General features: G+C 39.8%; 1 protein-coding gene across 1 annotated transcript in view; it reads left to right on the top strand.

The window, feature by feature from the left end:
• xpr1b (xenotropic and polytropic retrovirus receptor 1b) overlaps positions 1-18,235 on the top strand; it is a 32,329-nt gene that overhangs the window by 5,078 nt on the left and 9,016 nt on the right. Inside the window, exons 2-7 of the mRNA XM_066681690.1 lie at positions 1,062-1,113; positions 14,495-14,596; positions 15,375-15,595; positions 16,186-16,335; positions 16,473-16,556; positions 17,495-17,576. Of these exons, the coding sequence (XP_066537787.1) occupies positions 1,062-1,113; positions 14,495-14,596; positions 15,375-15,595; positions 16,186-16,335; positions 16,473-16,556; positions 17,495-17,576 (691 nt within the window). The remainder of the gene's footprint in view (positions 1-1,061; positions 1,114-14,494; positions 14,597-15,374; positions 15,596-16,185; positions 16,336-16,472; positions 16,557-17,494; positions 17,577-18,235) is intronic.

Raw genomic sequence — 18,235 nt, forward strand, 5'->3', positions numbered from 1 at the left:
GATTAAAACTGAGTGAATCAGTAAATGCTGAGAACTAGAGACCCCCATCCATTCAGACATTCTTTTCCTAATGCCTTTCTTTAGTAATTTAATACCAGTCTTTTAAGATGCAATTTATATTAAAACAAAAGATAGACTTCCCGATTAAGCATGGTACATTTTGTTTAAGTTTTGCTGGTGACGCTGTTTTATCTACCTCCTGCAGTTTGACTGAGACTCCATTAAAAATGATGTGTTCTACCCTTTTCCATGAGTGAACTGGGGTCTTAAAGAAACATCTGTGACATATTTTGGTCAAACTACCACAAGGATCAAACACAGCAGTTGTCTTACTCTGTCTTAACAGCCGTGTTAAGACCCACCAGTCTCACCTCCTGTTAAGAATGAGAATCGCTGGCCTTTTTAGTCTTTTTTCCCCCTTTTTCTCTCTGTTCAGGTTTTGTTTGTTTTTACTCAGTGCTCCAATTTCTATTGTGGTTTATTTGCCCCGTTTATCCTCGTCTTTGTAGTGTGTCCAGAGCTGTGATTGGAGAGAATCTACTGAGAGGGCGAGGCATTTCTAAAATCTTACTTTAAGTGAGATGCAGCACAAAGTCAGAACAACTAGATTTATCCCATTTTTAGAGTTAGGCAGCCCACAGAAAAATAACTGGGTGGTTTTGTTTCTCTCTCTCTCTCTCTCTCTCTCTCTCTCTCTCTCTCTCCATGTCTTTTCTGTACATTACTTTAAAATGATTACTGCGCACAATGCATCACCTGGGCTCTTCTGTTTTGGATGGATCTAATGGGGTTATTTTGGTGAGGATTCGGTGGGGTTGGAGTGGGGGAGCACAGCCTTTATTTCTCTAAGTGCCAAAAAATAGCAGCCTGTCGAATGGAAGCGTGAAGCACCGTGATTATCTGCCATTTCCTCTCCAGTTTTGGACAGTTCCTCTTCTTTTCTCCACGGCTTATTTCCAGCCGAGGTCAGAAATGGCAGTCACATGCTGATGTGCAGGGTACATGCTGATTGTTAAAGTCGTGGAAAACATGTCTTATTGTCCCTCTTCCTCTTTTCCCAGGCTTTCAAGGAGATGCTGTATTCTGCCCAGGACCAGGCTCCATCAGTTGAAGGTGAATATTTATTGTGGGAAATAAATCTATTGGCTTTATCAATATAAATATGTTTCAACTACGTTGAGTTTATTTATTTATTTAAAATCAAACTACTGCTAACACAACAGCACTAGAGCTCAACACGCTTGCAGGAGGACACTAACTGCCAAGATCTGCTATTGCAACTAAAAGATATTAGATTAGTGCTATTATTACAAATAAAAGTTATTGCATTTTAAATTAAATTCAGAATCTGAACCGTTCACTCTCCACTCTCTGACGCATCTAGCTCTGAGCTGGATGAAGAGATGGGACGTTCTCCTCTGAGCACATCTGCCACACGGTGCTTAGCAACCCTGAACAAAGCTCCATAGGTTTCCTCATACCCCCCCCCCCCCCCCCCGCACATTGTTCCTCACACTGCAGCGTCCAGAGCAATCATTACTCATCTTCTATCCTATTTGCTTAACAAATTCAATTATTTATTCTGAGAGAAAGCAGGCCTTTTGGAGCTTAATCTTTCCCACAGCACAATCACAGCAACATCAGCATTCACAGCAGGGTGTAAACCAGTGGTTAGATCTGATTTACGATTAGTTTAGACTAGGGATATATGTCACAGTATAAAATGTTTAATTTATTGTGATATTCGTCCAGCCAGGAGGATTCAGTCAACTTCAGAGAGAATAGTGCATGTTGAAACATTACATTTTACATTTTATGAACCGTTTGTAAAACCCCTGACAAATGAGAATGCTCTCATTTATAAATTTAGCTTTCTAGGTAGGGATGAACAACTCGGGGGAAATACCTAACTGAGATATTTGCGATTATGGTTAAATTGCAGTTATTTTAAATTTAATTTATTTATTTCAATTATTTTAATTTTTTCAATTAATTGTAAAGTGCCACGATGCCATTTAGAGAGTGTTTTCTTGCTTCAGGTTGTTCTACATTGTAGAAGCGCAGTGTCCCCAATTAAAACACTTAAAGACTTGATAACATTGATTTGAAAATTGCACACATTTAAATTGTGATTTCATTATGAACATGACTCCTTTTTTCAGCTCTTCCACTTGGCGAGGAATTATCACAACATTTGGCCTTATTTTAGCGTTGTAACTGCAGTCCAAATATTGTTCATAAATATGAAGCATATGCAGATAAAATCTTGCTTTGTTTACACTTAAGTAAATGTAAGGCATCAACAGAATTGGAATCTACTCATTTGCATCTCTCCACTAGCAGGAAACGACATCAGACAAACTTGGCACACATTGCTGCCATGTTGTAACATTTATTTTATTGATGTTGTATGTGCAACAGTGATGTAATTCTGTCAGTCCAATATATGTAGACATTGCTCAGTGTAATGAAGTCAGATATAAAAAAATGGTATGCTAGTAATCCATTCAATTGCAGTTCACAATTTCACAGTGTTAACATTTTTGTTGGAATTTCTTTAAAACTTGAAAAAGAAAACCAAGAAACCAGATGTGTGTACTGAAGGTAAATCACTTATTGTTAAAATTCCCAAGTGGTGCTACCTCTTTTGGCCCAACTGTAACCCCCAATGCGCATTAAGTGTTCTCCTGAAATGTGCCTTTTGAATCTGGATGTTAAAACTCTTGCATAGAAATTGTCATGATTGGAACAGAGAACCCCAACTATAGAGTTACCTTTATTTAATAATGAAAATACACATTTCAAAATGGTAATATTAAGCTCATCCAGACGGATTCAAATGAGTCTCACAAATAGCTGCTTCTATAATTATAAGACCCTCATGCACGAAATTGTGCTGGTCTTATCGCAGACAGTGTTATATCACCTCGGACTGCAGCTGGATGCACTCAGAAGTGCATGCACACATCCCTTTGTTAATTATGTAACCCTGCCCCCTCTTTCCTCTTATATTTACACACATTTTGTTTATTAATTGGAGAAGGAAATAAAGTGCTATTATTTGAGTCACTGCTGTTTCAGTTTAGCAATTTCTAGCAAAGGCTAGAAGGTTATACATGCAATACAATTGGAAAAATTATGTATTTAGCTCATCCTGACTACAATAAATGTGTTATGGATATCAGTTAAAAGCCAAAGATTTCAGCAGATAAAATCATAGTTCATGACTGTAATCAAAAAATAAAGTTTAGAAGATGTTCCCTCATCATTTGCTGCTCTTTGGTCTGTTGGTGTGCTCAAAACTGGTCTAATGTGTTTACAAAGCCTCAGTGTCTGTAAATGAGTAAAAAACAAACTGTCCTTGTCTGGTGTGCTAGTCTTTCTCTCTGTTCATGGCAGAGGTGTCTGGAGTATTTTTAAACAACAAATGTTGAAAAGCATGAACCGAAATGAGGATATTGCTTAATTCCTGCTCCATAGCAGGTTGATATTGACTTTTTTGCTAAAGTGGAAGTGTCTTTAAATTCAGGAGACAGCTAACTGCATTACAGACAGTGCTACAAAACGAAACAACACAAGTTACAAATGAGTTTCTGTGGTAATTCAAACAGTGAATAAAACTTAGAGACAGGTTATACTTCAGCCATGTACTAACAGCAGTGTTTTCCCCCTCAGAAACACTGTTCTACCTTTAAAAAATGCAGAGGGTAAATCTGTGCTTGCCCACAACCGTAGACATTCCCTTTAAAGCTAAATTTCTGTCAGAGGACAAATATGGGCCAATTCCAAAATGATTCAGATATCATTGTGCAGGAGAAATTGAATAATGAGTGGAAGACAGCAAGGTATTGTTAGCATTAGTCGTAGCGTTAGCTCATTAGCTCCTCTGAAAGGGCAGCCTCTGCTACTCTTTTGACGTAAAAAATGAAAGCCTTTAGGTTTTTACTAATGCATTTTATTGAAATTATTATCTTATTTAAAAACATATATTATTATTTTTATTATTAAGGGGAGTGTCTATGATTGTGGCTAAGCACTGTTTTCTCTGGTTGTTTATAATCAGAAGCTAAGCATCTTTAATGTGGAACGGTTTGTTGAGGAGAGAAAAAACAATATTGTTTGTTCCTGACTGAGGTTTAACTTCTTATGTTTTTATTCACTGTTTGAATTACCTCAGAAACTCATTTATAAATCAGTTGTTTATTTTTGTGGCACTTTCGTTAATGCATTTAGCCTTCTCCCAAGGTTGGAGACATTTCCACCTTAAGTGATCCGAAACAGCAAAAGTAAGGCAATATTACTCACCTATGCAGTAGCAATAGAGCAATATCCTCATTTTGGCTCTTGCTTTTCAACATTTGGAGTTCTTTCTGTTGAGATAATCTGAATTGTATAAAAAGTTTTTTGTGATTTCAATCGTGAACTACACCTTAAACTGAACATTATCTTCTGCATATAACTAACCTGACATATACACATTGACTTTTACATGCCTTGTAGGCATCTGTGACTCGAAACTTAGGTCAGTAGCTCAAGTTAAGTATCTCACAGCTATTACTGCGGTTGTATTTTTTACATTAGCTGCTGAAGATTAGAATACATACTCATATGTGATTATCAGATTTTTCAGTGTGTTACTCTGCAGTGTTGCTCTAAGCTTTGAGCGAATTTGAGACACTGCTTCATGTCTACAACAGTGGCCAGACATGGCTGGAGTGGCCGCCTCTCGTTTGGACACTTTTTTTAGGCAGATACTTCCACGTACAGACACGTTTGACGAAGCACAGATTAATATTATGACACTGAAGGAAATGCCAGAGTCACTTTTTAATTCCTTTCTCACAGAAAGTGCAGCTTTTGTGCTTCGTCATGGACTCTGTGTTAATCTTTCAAAGTGAGTTTCTGTTATGACACGTCTGTTCTCATCCTCGTGGTTAAAGGTGTTCTCGCTCTGACTCTGAAGTCTCTAATGGAAGTGAAATGACTTTTTATTTAAGCCGCCCTTCGCTTCTGTGTGACTGAGATATGTTGAAGTTTCCGATCCCGTTTTTCCGTCCAGTCTTGGTGTTGTACAATAATCTTTGACTGAGTTTCCTGTTCAGGCCGCTTAGCTGTTTCTTTTTTGTGGACAGTGAAAACAGCAAAGTTGTTGACGAGCCGTGAGAGTGTGCCATTACAGTGACGTCCTGGTATTTTTTTCCCCATCAGGATCATGGCGTTGTGTGGACATGACTAAGCACGACTTGTTTTGCTCTGGGTCACTGTGCTACTTTGTGTGAAGACACTGTTACAGTTACAGGACGCAGTGTTTATGATGATGTCATTATCGACAACTCTTGCCTAATTTCTCAGCAAGTGTCTAAAGTCTGTCGTATCAACCAGAAGGTCTTTAAGTGTGTGCTTTTGTGTAAATGTTGAACAGCTCTACGTGGTTATCATCATTGTTGGTTATCTATATGTTCTTCGGCTTCAAATCTCATTGGCACATTTCTTGCAACTTCTAGCCCTTGATTACTGGTCAGTTCTGACCACAGAGCCACTGCTGGTTGGATATTTTTGCCTGTAAACCTCACAGTAATCACTGGTGTACTGACAAAGGCCCACCACTAGAATAATAACTGGTCCACAGCCATCATGCTGTGAAACTAATCAATGATGAATGGGGTAGAGGAGCGAATTACTGATTATGCAACAAAACACAGGCTACCGTTCTGATTAGGACTGTCCTGATTATTGATTACAACTGATTACTCAACAGAACAAGGGATATTGATCCTCTGAATTGGAAGAGTTTCACAGGGGGGATGGTTTACATATCGCCTCAGCGATGAACCTCTTGCATCCTGACTGCATTAAAGGAACACTAGGTAGTGTTTTTACCTTCAAATTACAACTTCAAAATCATTATCATGCTTCTCTGACCTGTCATTGATACTCAGGGCTCAGCAATGCAGAAACTGCACTATGTAACTTCTGGAGGAGAGTAGGAAACCATGGTTCAGACACAGCAGTGCTGCTTGAGGTTTTTAAAGCTCTTAATGAACCATGAATAATCCACCAACCAAAAACATCCAGTCGACAGCGTCCATTGTCCACTGATGAAGGACAAGAGGACGGCCAACTCACAATGTGCAGAAACAGATAGGTAGGTGTGTCTAACAGAGTCGACACAGGGTTTTAAAACTCCAGCAGCAACTGCTGTGTCTGATACACTGGTACCAGGGTGACACACACTAATACACCGCCACCATATCAGTGTCACTGCAGCACTGAGAATGATCCACCGCCCGAATCCTTCCTGCTCTGTCGGGGTCCTGACTATTGAAGAACAGAGTGAAAGGGAGCAAGCAAAATATGCAGAGTAAGGGACGGACTCCAATGCTTCTGTGTGTTCAGTGGAGCTGATCAAATGGACAGTGTTTATTGAACATAACACGGGTAAATGCTTATTTAAAAACAAGTGGAGAGTGGCTGTAATCACTGGTCACCATCCAGTTCCAATAATGATTTAAATACAAATGTACAATACTTTACAAAGCATGTAATAAATAAACATTATTTACAACAGTGAATATATGAGGGCTGCCGCCTGTTGCAGCAGCAGAACATCTGTTTGTTTTGCTGTGACACAGAGTACTGCCCGCACTAGAGAGAAATCCATGTTGATGCTAGCCCCAAGTCTTCCATATTTGGGATGAGAAGAGCACCACGGACACGGCCTTCAGCTTCAGCGGTCAATGAATAGGACACTGCTTTGAGCCGAAAACTTGACCCATTCATTGCCTGCAATTTCTCTTAAGACCCATGCTCAGTGGAAACTTGTGGAAGGCAGCTCAGACAAATACGCTTTCGTTAAAGGTCAAAGCTGTCAGATAAACAAGGATTGTCCTGTTCTCTCACACACACACTCACACACACACAATCACCCCCACTCTCTCTCCCAGATGCTGCTGATACTTTGTTGTGTTTTCCTTTCCTCTGTTCAGGACGGCAGCAAGGCCTCTCCGTGTTCAAAGCTGTGGGCTCAGGTCGGCTGTAATTATCTGTAAATAACAGTAATCTGCTTTCCCTGACTGTTTATGCTTTTTTTAGGGGTGCTGGTTAAGCGCAGTTTAAACTGTGATCATTTCAGATTTAGAAGGCGCTAGCACCTGGAGCTGGAGCCGGGGGCCTGGCTTCAGGTCGACGGAGCGGCGCTTGTGGCCGTGACGTTAGCTGCCCAGGGCCTTGATTGCCAAGGCTCAACCCCTTCATTTCAGGACGTTTGGGCGAAAAGTTACGCAGGTTGTTATGACAGTGCTTGGGCTGGCTCATAGTGAGATCATTCGCTCAAAATTCCACCGTCAAGATGAGTGCTTTCTGACAGTGTAGTGTAACGTGTAGAGTGGAACAGTATGGACAACCTGTTCTGATCTTAAAGGCGTGAATATTATCTGATTTCTTTTCGTGTTTTCTAATCACTTTTTTAAAGCTTTAAACCACAATAACAAAAGAATGCCTCAGTCCCCACACCAAAAATCTGTGATCCCTGTACGTCTGGGAACACCAAATGAGGGATATATGTGTGAGTGTGTATATATGCATAGGATCTGTGCTTCGTGTCTTGGTGATGCTTCATATATATATATATATATATATATATATATATATATATATATATAAATCCTACACAGAACAGAACAGAGCGAGTGGTTAAAATACTGGTGACCTTATTTCTTATGTAAACAAACACAAGTAAACACAGTGAACAATATTGAGGTCAGCAAAAATTATTGAGCAAATGTTCATATATTGTAGGATTCTTGGGCCCCATCACGTATCTGGACATTCCTCGTTTCTTTTTTGAAAATATCTCAAATCACCTCATACCCCTTATGTAGTGCACTAGGCAAGTCATGAAATTGCTGAAAGTCGATTCATAATAATGCCTTGTGTATTTCTAAATCAACTTTTTATATTCATTCATATATGGGAATCTGAGATCTAAGCTATCTACATGTATACGTTATAGGTTTGACCTATGGCATTCACTATATAGAGAATGAGAAGCTATTTAAATTTCAGCCAGAGACAGACACTGTTTTCGAAAAGCTATGTTTTGCCCGTAAACACAACACCACTAACAATAGTGTTTTCAAAATCTCCAACTTGGAGAGTGTTTTTGAAAACCTCCAGACCTACAACACTGTTTTTCATGTTAAAGGAAGGCCAAAACAGACAAAACCCTCAGCTTTTTAAAACATCTATACATGTAGACCAGGCTTACATTTATGTAATTGTACAGGTTAATTCAGATTCTTTTTTCTTACTTTTTGGGCTGTGCCATATCATATTGGTAATTTTTAAAAGGATAAAATAAAACAAGGGCAGCAGGTAGTGTCGCAGTCACACAGCTCCAAGGGTTGTGGGTTCGATTCCCGCTCCGAGTGACTGTCTGTGAGGAGTTGGTGTGTTCTCCCCGTGTCCGCGTGGGTTTCCTCCCACAGTCCAAAAACACACGTTGTTAGGTGGATTGGTTACTCAAAAGCGTCCGTAGGTGTGAGTGAATGTGTGTGTGTGTGTGTGTGTGTGTGTGTTGCCCTGTGAAGGACTGGCGCCCCCTCCAGGGTGTATTCCTGCCTTGCACCCAATGATTCCAGGTAGGCTCTGGACCCACCGCGACCCTGAATTGGATAAGTGGTTACAGATAATGAATGAATGAATAAAATAAAACATCAATATCGTGATAATAGTGATATTCGTACATGTTTACGTACTGACTTCTTGCCCATAATATGGCATACATTCTTTACACGAGTTGTTTATGCACAGTAATGTACATTGGAAAGTGGCTATGAGGTGGATAAATTTACTCCAAAAAAGTTGTTGTAGATTTATACGCAACTGTATTTTTTATTTAACAGTTACTGTTGTTTACAAAGCAAATGTTTACAGATTTTTTTTTTCTTTTTGGTAAGTGCTTCTGAATGTTTGAAATGGTTACATTCGTGGTAAAATAAGTATAGTTCAAGTTATTATAACACATATTTTGTTGGAAACTATTGCAACAAAACATTATTCTACGTGTTCTTGAAATGAATAAAAGTCTTTCAGTGTTTTGTTCCTATTGCCAAAAATATCACTATCGCCAAAATACCCTGAAATACTGCGATAGTATTTTAGTGACATATCGCCCACCCCTATCTTGTTTCCCATTAAATTTGTGCATGACTTGCACAGGTAAGATTTTCAGAAGCTAACCTGGTTTATTTTATTTTTTTTTTTTTTTATTTATTTATTTATTTTTTTTATTTACCCTGGGCTAAACGACGGCTCAGTAGTCCCTATTTAAAATCTGCACTGCCTGTGTTTTTCCCTAAATTTCCACATGTAAAAACGTGAGCAAATTTCCACTACAGACTTAAAAAAAAAAGGGAAATGGAAAATGTTAAACTTTGCCAATCAGAAGCTGTTAGTTTTCCCAGTCACCAGATCTCGACATCCCTGAATGTGTTTGAGAGTGAAGCCACCTTCTAAGACTGAGCATTTGTACATGGGAAATGAACTGACAGAGTAGTATACTTCAATATTTTTAACCTATTTACCCTTACAGATCCTAACAATCTTAATACAAGGTGCAGTGTGCAATCAGTCATAAATTCCCAGCCCACAGCTTGTTTATGTGGTCTTGTATTTGCAGAAGTGGACAACTGTCAGTGGTTCCCAGAGTAATTTGCAACCCTAGGTCCAGCTGTGTGAGAAAATGGCCGAGCCATGTGCGCGCAGTCCCGCGGTGATCATATGTAATGGAGCTGTGTGTGTGTATTTCTGCTAGGGCTTCATCCACTTTCTCAGCCAGACACATTGACCCGTTTACAGGCCTCACTCGGAGGGTTACCCAAACGGGTTCAGATCTGTACTCGAGGCAGAGGAGCTCAAGAGAACACACAGAGCGGGCGTTTACAAATCATGGCTCTTTTCCCATGGTGCACCATTTCTAGGGTTAGAGCAACATAACATCTCAAACCACATGTTGAGCTGGACTAGCTCCCTGTTTTCCTTCCTTTGAGGATAAATACCATTGAATCTTCAAACAGCGAAGGGACCTAAATACATTGCAGTACAATCTGACAAAAATGTTTTCAGACCTATGTACATGGAGCCATGTTGTTCAAATGTGTAACTGAATGTCCCTTGAAGAGTGTGTGTGTGTGTGTGTGTGTGTGTTCCGTCCCCAGAACAGTTTTAATTAATATTTGTGTCTGTTTTGTACACTGCATTTACACAGGTCGTCTTACTTTTTCTAACATCATTACATTGGTATTTCTGTACCTGGTCTCACCTACACTTCATTCATTCATTCATTCATTATCTGTAACCCTTATACAATTCAAGGTCGCAGTGGGTCCAGAGCCTACCCAGAATCACTGGGCGCAAGGCGGGAACACACCCTGGAGGGAGCACCAGTCCTTCACAGGGCCTCACACATTCAACACACACCTACGGACACTTTTGAGCCACTGATCCACCTTCAGTTTTTGAGGTTTTTTTTTTTGGGGGGGGGGGGGGGGGGGGTTTGCTTCACAACTGCATGTGATCTCAAACACATTCAGTCATGCTGAGGTCTGGGAAGTGATGTTCTTGTGATTTTCTGGTGGTCTTTGACTGTCCCTTTGTATTTGCCATGTAAAATACAATAGTTTAATCAGGAGATGACTGGTTCGATCCCAGATAATGCCTTATCTTTCTGACTTGTGTACAGAACTGAACATTAAATGTTTACTTTAAAAAAGCACTTTTAAACTTAGCTGCTTTTAAATTCCTTTGTGATATGCCTGAGTGTGTTGTCAATTTTGACAATAATGTCTGGCATGTCTCCCCTGACTCAGCTAATAAGATGCGTCAGTCATATCGGTAAACAGCAGTGTGTCCACCCAGCTGGACAGCTGGCCAGATAGGGTTAAGTGTGAGCAATGAAGCTGACAGGGCTGCACGGATCAGTTAAATACTTCATTGATTGCATTGATTCCTTGCTTTCTTATTTTCACATGACCCCACATGACAAAGTGATGCTGTTGTAAGTCATTGCAACATTTTGCTTTGACCCTGAAGGCCGCCAACTTGGTGCCCTCTTAGTAACATGGACACTATGACTTCAGTTGGCCTCATCATTCACCGTTCAATATTTTCCACTTGTGGTTCATTTATCCAAACAGTTTCTGTACATTTCTTATCTCCAATAAGTAACAAAACTGATAAGGCTGCTTTGATAAGTTGGTACCTCACCAAACGTTGTAAAGGAATTCAGGCCTCTTCAGTCTTATCTCAAATGGAGGAATGATTTGCAGACCAAACATGTCAATGAGCAACGTCAAATAATACTCTTACAGTGACAGATTGTTGTGTGATTAGTTTTTATGGACACTGATGCTGCGATAACCTTACAGCGGAAAAGCTTGGTCTTCCAGTGTAATCCTCGCTGTCATTGAAACACAAACAAGCATTGATTCATAGTGAGCAAATTTCCTGTTTATGTATCAGAAATGCAATGACAACTTCTGGATTCAGGTTTGCCCCTTAAAGGCAATGTTCAGTGTTTCCTCACCATTTGTAAGCTCTCCGGTTTATTTGCAAGTTGGAAAAAGCTCCACTGTTTGTACATAGCCCTAGCTCAACTAATAGGGGAAAAAAAACAAAGTGTGCGTAAATTTACCATCATTAGAGCATGAGGGTTTTGCTCTATTGCTACTTCATACATACTTGTTTTTGCTGTTATCTATTAACTAAGGTCGAACTGATTCCAAATTCAACTTCAGCCACAGTACAAGTTACACACCACTCCATCTTAAAAGATGTGGAGCTTCTGAATGAACACAAAAACAGTATCTTCTAAAATGTCTTTAACTAATAATAATAATACTTTGATTAATAAAAAAAAAAAGACTCTTGATTGCTATAGAAATGTTGGGATGAGCCCATGTCCACAGATGTTGGACAGACAGTGTGTAAAGTGGGACATGACAGTCAACTGTACCAAGGGCAGGTTTATTTACAGCAATAATGATCTACCCTCTAAGTGTCTGTGAGGGATTGTGCTGTTGTAAACAGTAGGGCTTGCTCAGTTGTTGATGTAAGACGCTGATATAGGCAGACAAGTTATAACCCGGAGACAGCATTAGTTACAGTATATGCTCGGGAGCAGATGATTGACGTGGTCAAGGTAATTTTGCCCAAACCAGAAGTTTCAGACCTGTGTGTTTGTGTGTGTGAGACTCTTACTCACTCCTGAAGACAGTGATTCAGCGTCTGGCCGTCTGGACGCTGTCCAGCCGCGAGCTTAGAGTCCCTGCCGTCTACGTTCCAGTCCCTCAGGGGGAAATCACTCACTCGCCTCCATCTCTCTGGCAACATACTGTTTACAGTCAACAGCGGCCAGGCATCGGGGCTTTATGCACTTCTCTTAAACTAAACAGTTTAGGCTGCTGTTCCTTCCTTATTTTTGTTTGACCCCTGCCGGAAAATGGGAAGTGTTGAGGTGTTGAAGGAAAAGCAGCTGTAGAAGTAGTAGTGGAGTTGAACAGGGGGCTGTTTTCTATAAATTTACCTGGATAAACCTAGGGCTGGACAGTAATTTAATATCAATATATATCACAATATAAAATACTTCATTAACAATATTATTTTTCAACACATTTTCAGTATTTCCGTATGCATTATTTACAGCATCAGTCACTGACTGACGGTCATAATGGTGCTGTCGTCAGTCCAGCACAGTCCATTTAAAATTTAGTTTAAAAATACTAACATTGACCAAATAAAGTTTGTTTCTTGTTTGTTCTTGGAAGTTTTTCAGTGGATTTTATACTGTGCATATCAATATCTGAATTACCATATCGACGAAATATTTTTTAATTTAATTTATTAAAAAATTAATAAATATAAATTTCTAAATCTCAATAGACTTCAAAAGCATTCAAAGGTTTGATTTGCAAACTTGAACCTGATTACAAACATCAGGATGATCTGCCGGACAATGTCTCTCCAACCAATGAGTAACCCAGTTCCAGAATTCACCCAGAATACTTCATCTTACATTTTCATACAAGCAAAGATTAAACCCCTGTTAGCATTTTCCACTCAATGTATACATCATTCCAAAAATATGTAAGGGTAAGGCTCACTTCAGTTGGGAGCAGCTGGATAGTGTAGTGGATAACTCTGACCTCTACACATCAGACTAATATACACCTATGCGAGTCTTTGGCAAGACACCCAACATATCAAGTTTACAAGTTTTAAAGTGTTTTACTGTGTAATGTATGATTGTAATTCCAACATCTTGTTCACGTAATGTGCTTGGTGTTTATAATGACATTAATAATGTAATTTTATTCAAAACAAAACAAAAAATAACAAAAAAAAAAGAATAATTGAAGTAGTTTGAAAACAGTGAGTGAGAAGAATGTATGTAATCGTTATGAGCTCCATCAGGAAAAAGTGCTGCAAAAGCATGTTATGGTGTTGGTGAGCATATTAGTACTTTATTTAAGCGTTTTTTTATAGTTAAATGACAAATGTCATTTATAATAATATGCAGCAGTTAGCGTAAAATTACGAAAATAAAAATGCTTTAAAACCTAGGTTAGCCATGGTTAGAGAAGTGGGCTCGGGACTGGAACATTACCAGTTCAGTACCCTTGACCAGCAGGACAATCAGGGCAAGTTGATTGAAGGAACAGCATGGTGTCATCCCTCAACATCCACAGCTGAGTTGCCTCTCAGCAAGTCCACTAACCTCTTGGGCTTGGGAATGGCTTCCTGCTGCTCCAGGTGTGTGTGTTTGTGTGTGGTCTTCATTGATTCAGATGGGTTAAATGCACAGGTACAATTTTGGTGCACATTGTGCAGTTACAAAACATGCATGTGTATGCTTTTACCTTAATGTTTTGGAAATAAGAAGTCTGGCTTGCCAGATGCAGCTTTTGAACAAGCAGCAGGGAGCTTGAAGCATGAGTGTAGTTCAGAGAAAGAAGCAAAGATGCCAGATATGCCTTGGTTGATTAGACACAAGGCTAGCGGTTATGTTTTTCACAGCACTGTTGCTTTAAAGTCCAAGAGCTGTCATAAACAACGTCAGACAGGTTTTTATGACGGGGAGATGCCCAAGAACGCTGGAGAATTCTCTCTGTGATAGAGTTCCCACAGTGCCTTGTTTGGAGCTGTAACTATGGGAGCAAGACAGGGTCACACACTCACTCTCTCTCTCTCTCTCTCTCTCTCACTCACACTCTCTCACACACACTCCCAGCTGTACACTTTTAGCGAACTGTCGTTTTGGACAAGACACGCTGCGTACTGTCCAGGTCCAAATTGGCAAGTCTACAAATATGTGCACAAACTCAGTCGGTTGGACAGAAATGGAGAGAAAGGATTTAATCCCATGTTATCCTTATTCATACCTTATGTCTCTCTCTCTCTCTCTCTCTTTGCTCTCTCCAACCCGTCCCTCCCCTAGTCACGGATGAAGACACAGTTAAGAGATACTATGCCAAGTTTGAGGAGAAGTTCTTCCAAACATGTGAGAAGGAGCTGGCCAAAATCAACACGTTTTATTCAGGTAAGAACATGTAAACACCAAGGCGTTCTTCCTCACATTCTCCGCTCCCACCTTTTCTTTTTCATATTCTTTTTTTTTTTTTTCCCTCCCCACCCCTGGTCTCACGATGACAAAATGTCCCGAAGCCTTCCTAAGAAAAGACATTAAATCACTCGGACGCGCTGCCAAAACCAGAATAGGACACGAGCCAAGACCACTCTTATGTAGCCGATCAAATCATGTTGTTCTTCTGCTCTGCTTTCCAATGGTTGAATCCTCTGTCACTTAGTGGTTAGTCCTGCATGTCCAGCTCCTGAAGTGCTAAATAATGAGAAAACACTTTTGGCTGTATCTACCATGACACTGTTGATGGGGGGGTGTCATATTTGAATTGTGGGGGGGGGGGGTTCTGGAATTTAACCGAAGACTAGCTTTAATCTATCCTATGTTATGGACTCTAGTTTCCATTCAGTCATCCTTCTCTCCCTGCAAGTCCCTCTAGTTGCTGATAGCATTGCGAAATCAATAATTTTGCAGGACGTTTATGAAAAATTAGCTGCCTTATGTACATGCAAAAACAGCACTAATTCTACTGGCTGCTATTTCAGATTGGGCTTAATACAGTTCCAGTCAGTGGGATGTGAATGTATTGATCACAGCAGTGAATGCTGCTAAACACAAGGAGCTATGAAAATGATAAACTTATTTGTATTCAGATGTAGCAGACCACCCTGAAACCCTTAAAAGGTCTAAAGAAACTCTGAAGTCATGACTCTAACCGCATGTTTCTCTCTTCCAGAGAAGCTGGCCGAGGCTCAGAGACGCTTCGCCACTCTGCAGAATGAGCTGCAGTCGTCTCTGGACGCTCAGAGAGAGTCCAGCCGAGGGTCCGGCCTTCGCCGCCGCCGCGCTGTCTTCCACCTTTCCCAGCAGGAGCGATGTAAACACCGCAACATAAAAGACTTGCAGCTGGCCTTCAGTGAATTCTACCTCAGTCTCATCCTGCTCCAGAACTACCAGGTCAGACATTTCTGCAGCCTGCAAGGTTAAGTTTAATGTAGGCCTGGACAATATGACCAAACAGCCACAGAATTCTTGATCAATTGGACGTTTTGCATCAGTAAGTTTAAAGGAAAAGATTAATAGTGCAGTTTTGCTCCTAAAGCTCCCGCTAGTGTAATTCATTTTTACAGCACTGAACTGAAATCAGTGGGGAAAGATGGGGAGGAAGTGTTTTCTTCCCTTTGTCCAAAAATGACATAGTCCAGTTTCCGCAAAGTCCTGAGCCTGGAGAAGAAACGAGCGGTTCTGTTTTCCCTATTACAGGTCAAGGAAGCATCACATTGATTTTGATGCTGCAATGTTAAAGTAAATATATTTTTTTCCTTTTTTGAACAGCAACATTTCCTATTTAACAAATGGGGAAATAAGATTATGTATTTGAGTGGTATTTGTCTTAGTTAAACTATTTGTTTTTGAATCGCCTTATGGAAGTGGCTTATAACACGTATACGTACATATCCATATAGTTAGGAATAGCACCACAAGGGGCGCTGTATCTGCCATACTCATTCTCTTTCTGTAACCTATGGGTGTTTTCTTTGCTACAGAATCTGAACTTCACTGGTTTTCGTAAGATCCTGAAGAAACATGATAAGATCTTCGAGACAGCACGGGGGGCTGACTGGCGGGTGGCCCACGTGGAGGTGGCACCCTTCTACACCTGCAAAAAGATCACCCAGCTCATCTCTGAAACTGAGGTACTGATGTCCTAAAAGGTCTTCCAGCAGTTTACATTATACTGAGAAATACTAGGTCCTCCCTATGGAATCTGCTTTGTTATATTCCAGGTCTTTAGGCACGAAATCAAAAGAATACACTCTTATCTTTATTCCAGGCCCTGGTTACCACAGAGCTGGAAGGGGGCGACAGACAGAAAGCCATGAAGAGGCTTCGAGTCCCTCCTCTGGGGGCAGCACAGGTGAGACATCCTTCAAAAATGCCGATATATAGACTGTATTTAGTTTCAATGTAAATTAATATAAAAATATTCCTCTGTTTAGTAGTCATTTGTTAAAACATAGATTTTTCAGATTATGTCAAAACGTAATAAACAACATAAAATGTAATATACTTTAATTTCTACAGTAACGCTATATGAGTGAGGTGTTCCCTTTAAACCACAGATGTAGAACTCCTGTTCTGGAGGGTCATAGTCCAGCATAATTGGGTGTTTTCCCTTCTAAAAAAAACCCAGAACCCTGATTCATGTCATCACGTAATTATCAGGTATAGTAGGTGTGTAAAGCAGGGGAAAAACAGGGAATTCACCAAACTGCAGCCCACCAAGACCAGAGTTTAACACCCCCGCTTTCAAGGGTGACGTGTAGATTACAGGGGCATGTCAAATTCAGTAAATTGAGGATGGAAGGATGTGGTTGTATATGAGAAAATGTGGGTTGAGTGGCCTTAACCCATACTCAAGTGGACATTTTGTTACTTTAATGAGATAATGCCCGAGTACATGTAAATGTAGCCTGGCAAGAAAACAGCCTGAGGAGGAGAAAAGAAACGTTGCAGGACAGAAAGCTCCACGTTCTGTGTTTCTTTTAGAAAACTTTCTTCGAAGGATTTCTAGACAGCTCCACATCCTTTCAGACCCATGGTTTGAGTTGTCTTTTCACAACGGAAGGATGGACAGAAACAGTTGTGGATTTTTTTCAGATATGAAGCAGATAGTTTTCCTCCAAATTAAAGATGAAAATTTTAAGCACTTTTTACCTGATGGGTGTAAGTATCTGTAACTTAATAACTAAGTACAGTACACTTTATATAAGCAGAGTAATGGCATTTGTTTTGTCTTGGATTCACAGTCATTAGGATATTTTTGACTGTATTGTGCTTCCTCTTCTATTCCAGCCTGCACCAGCGTGGACCACTTTTAGAGTCGGACTCTTCTTTGGAGTCTTCATCGTTTTATTAATCACCATCAGCATCACAGGTACAGCTCCAAAACGTTTTCCACTCTGATTAAATACCTGCTGTTTTTTTGGTTAAAAAATACAACATATGGACACCTGCTGATGCAACATTCTGTAATGAAGAGTACTCATTGATAGCTTGTCCCCTGTGCTACAGAAAAAAGATCTCCTTTAGAGCAAAGCTTTAGAGCAAACTTAGGCAATAACTTAAATATTCACACATGATTATCGTCTTCAGAAAAGCAGTGATAAAGAAAATTTCCATGATTATAATTATATAATATTATATTATATATTATATAATTTAACTTTAGCTGCAAAGTAGCACTTCTGCACTTGCGCTGTATTTTATCATGCTATTGCTGGACAAATCAAAGCAAAAACAACCCGGTCTCTCACTTACTCGTGATAGTCACATATATAGGAGACTGCAATTCTCTTGTAATAAATTATTCTCAGTTTGTATGGTAATTACTCATTCACTTACCATTGTGATATTGTCGCATAAAATGTTGAACGTATGTAACTATGTCACGAATTGCAGTCTCCTGTATATGTGACTATATCACGAGTAAGTGTGAGACTGGGTTGTTAATGAATACACACAGTTGGTAAATAGCTGCTTAATACTCCTGTCTTCATTGCTGAGCATTTAAACTAATTTTTTCTTTTAAATTTC

This window comes from Hoplias malabaricus, chromosome 9 (assembly GCF_029633855.1).
Source record: "Hoplias malabaricus isolate fHopMal1 chromosome 9, fHopMal1.hap1, whole genome shotgun sequence".
Lineage (NCBI taxonomy): Eukaryota > Metazoa > Chordata > Actinopteri > Characiformes > Erythrinidae > Hoplias > Hoplias malabaricus.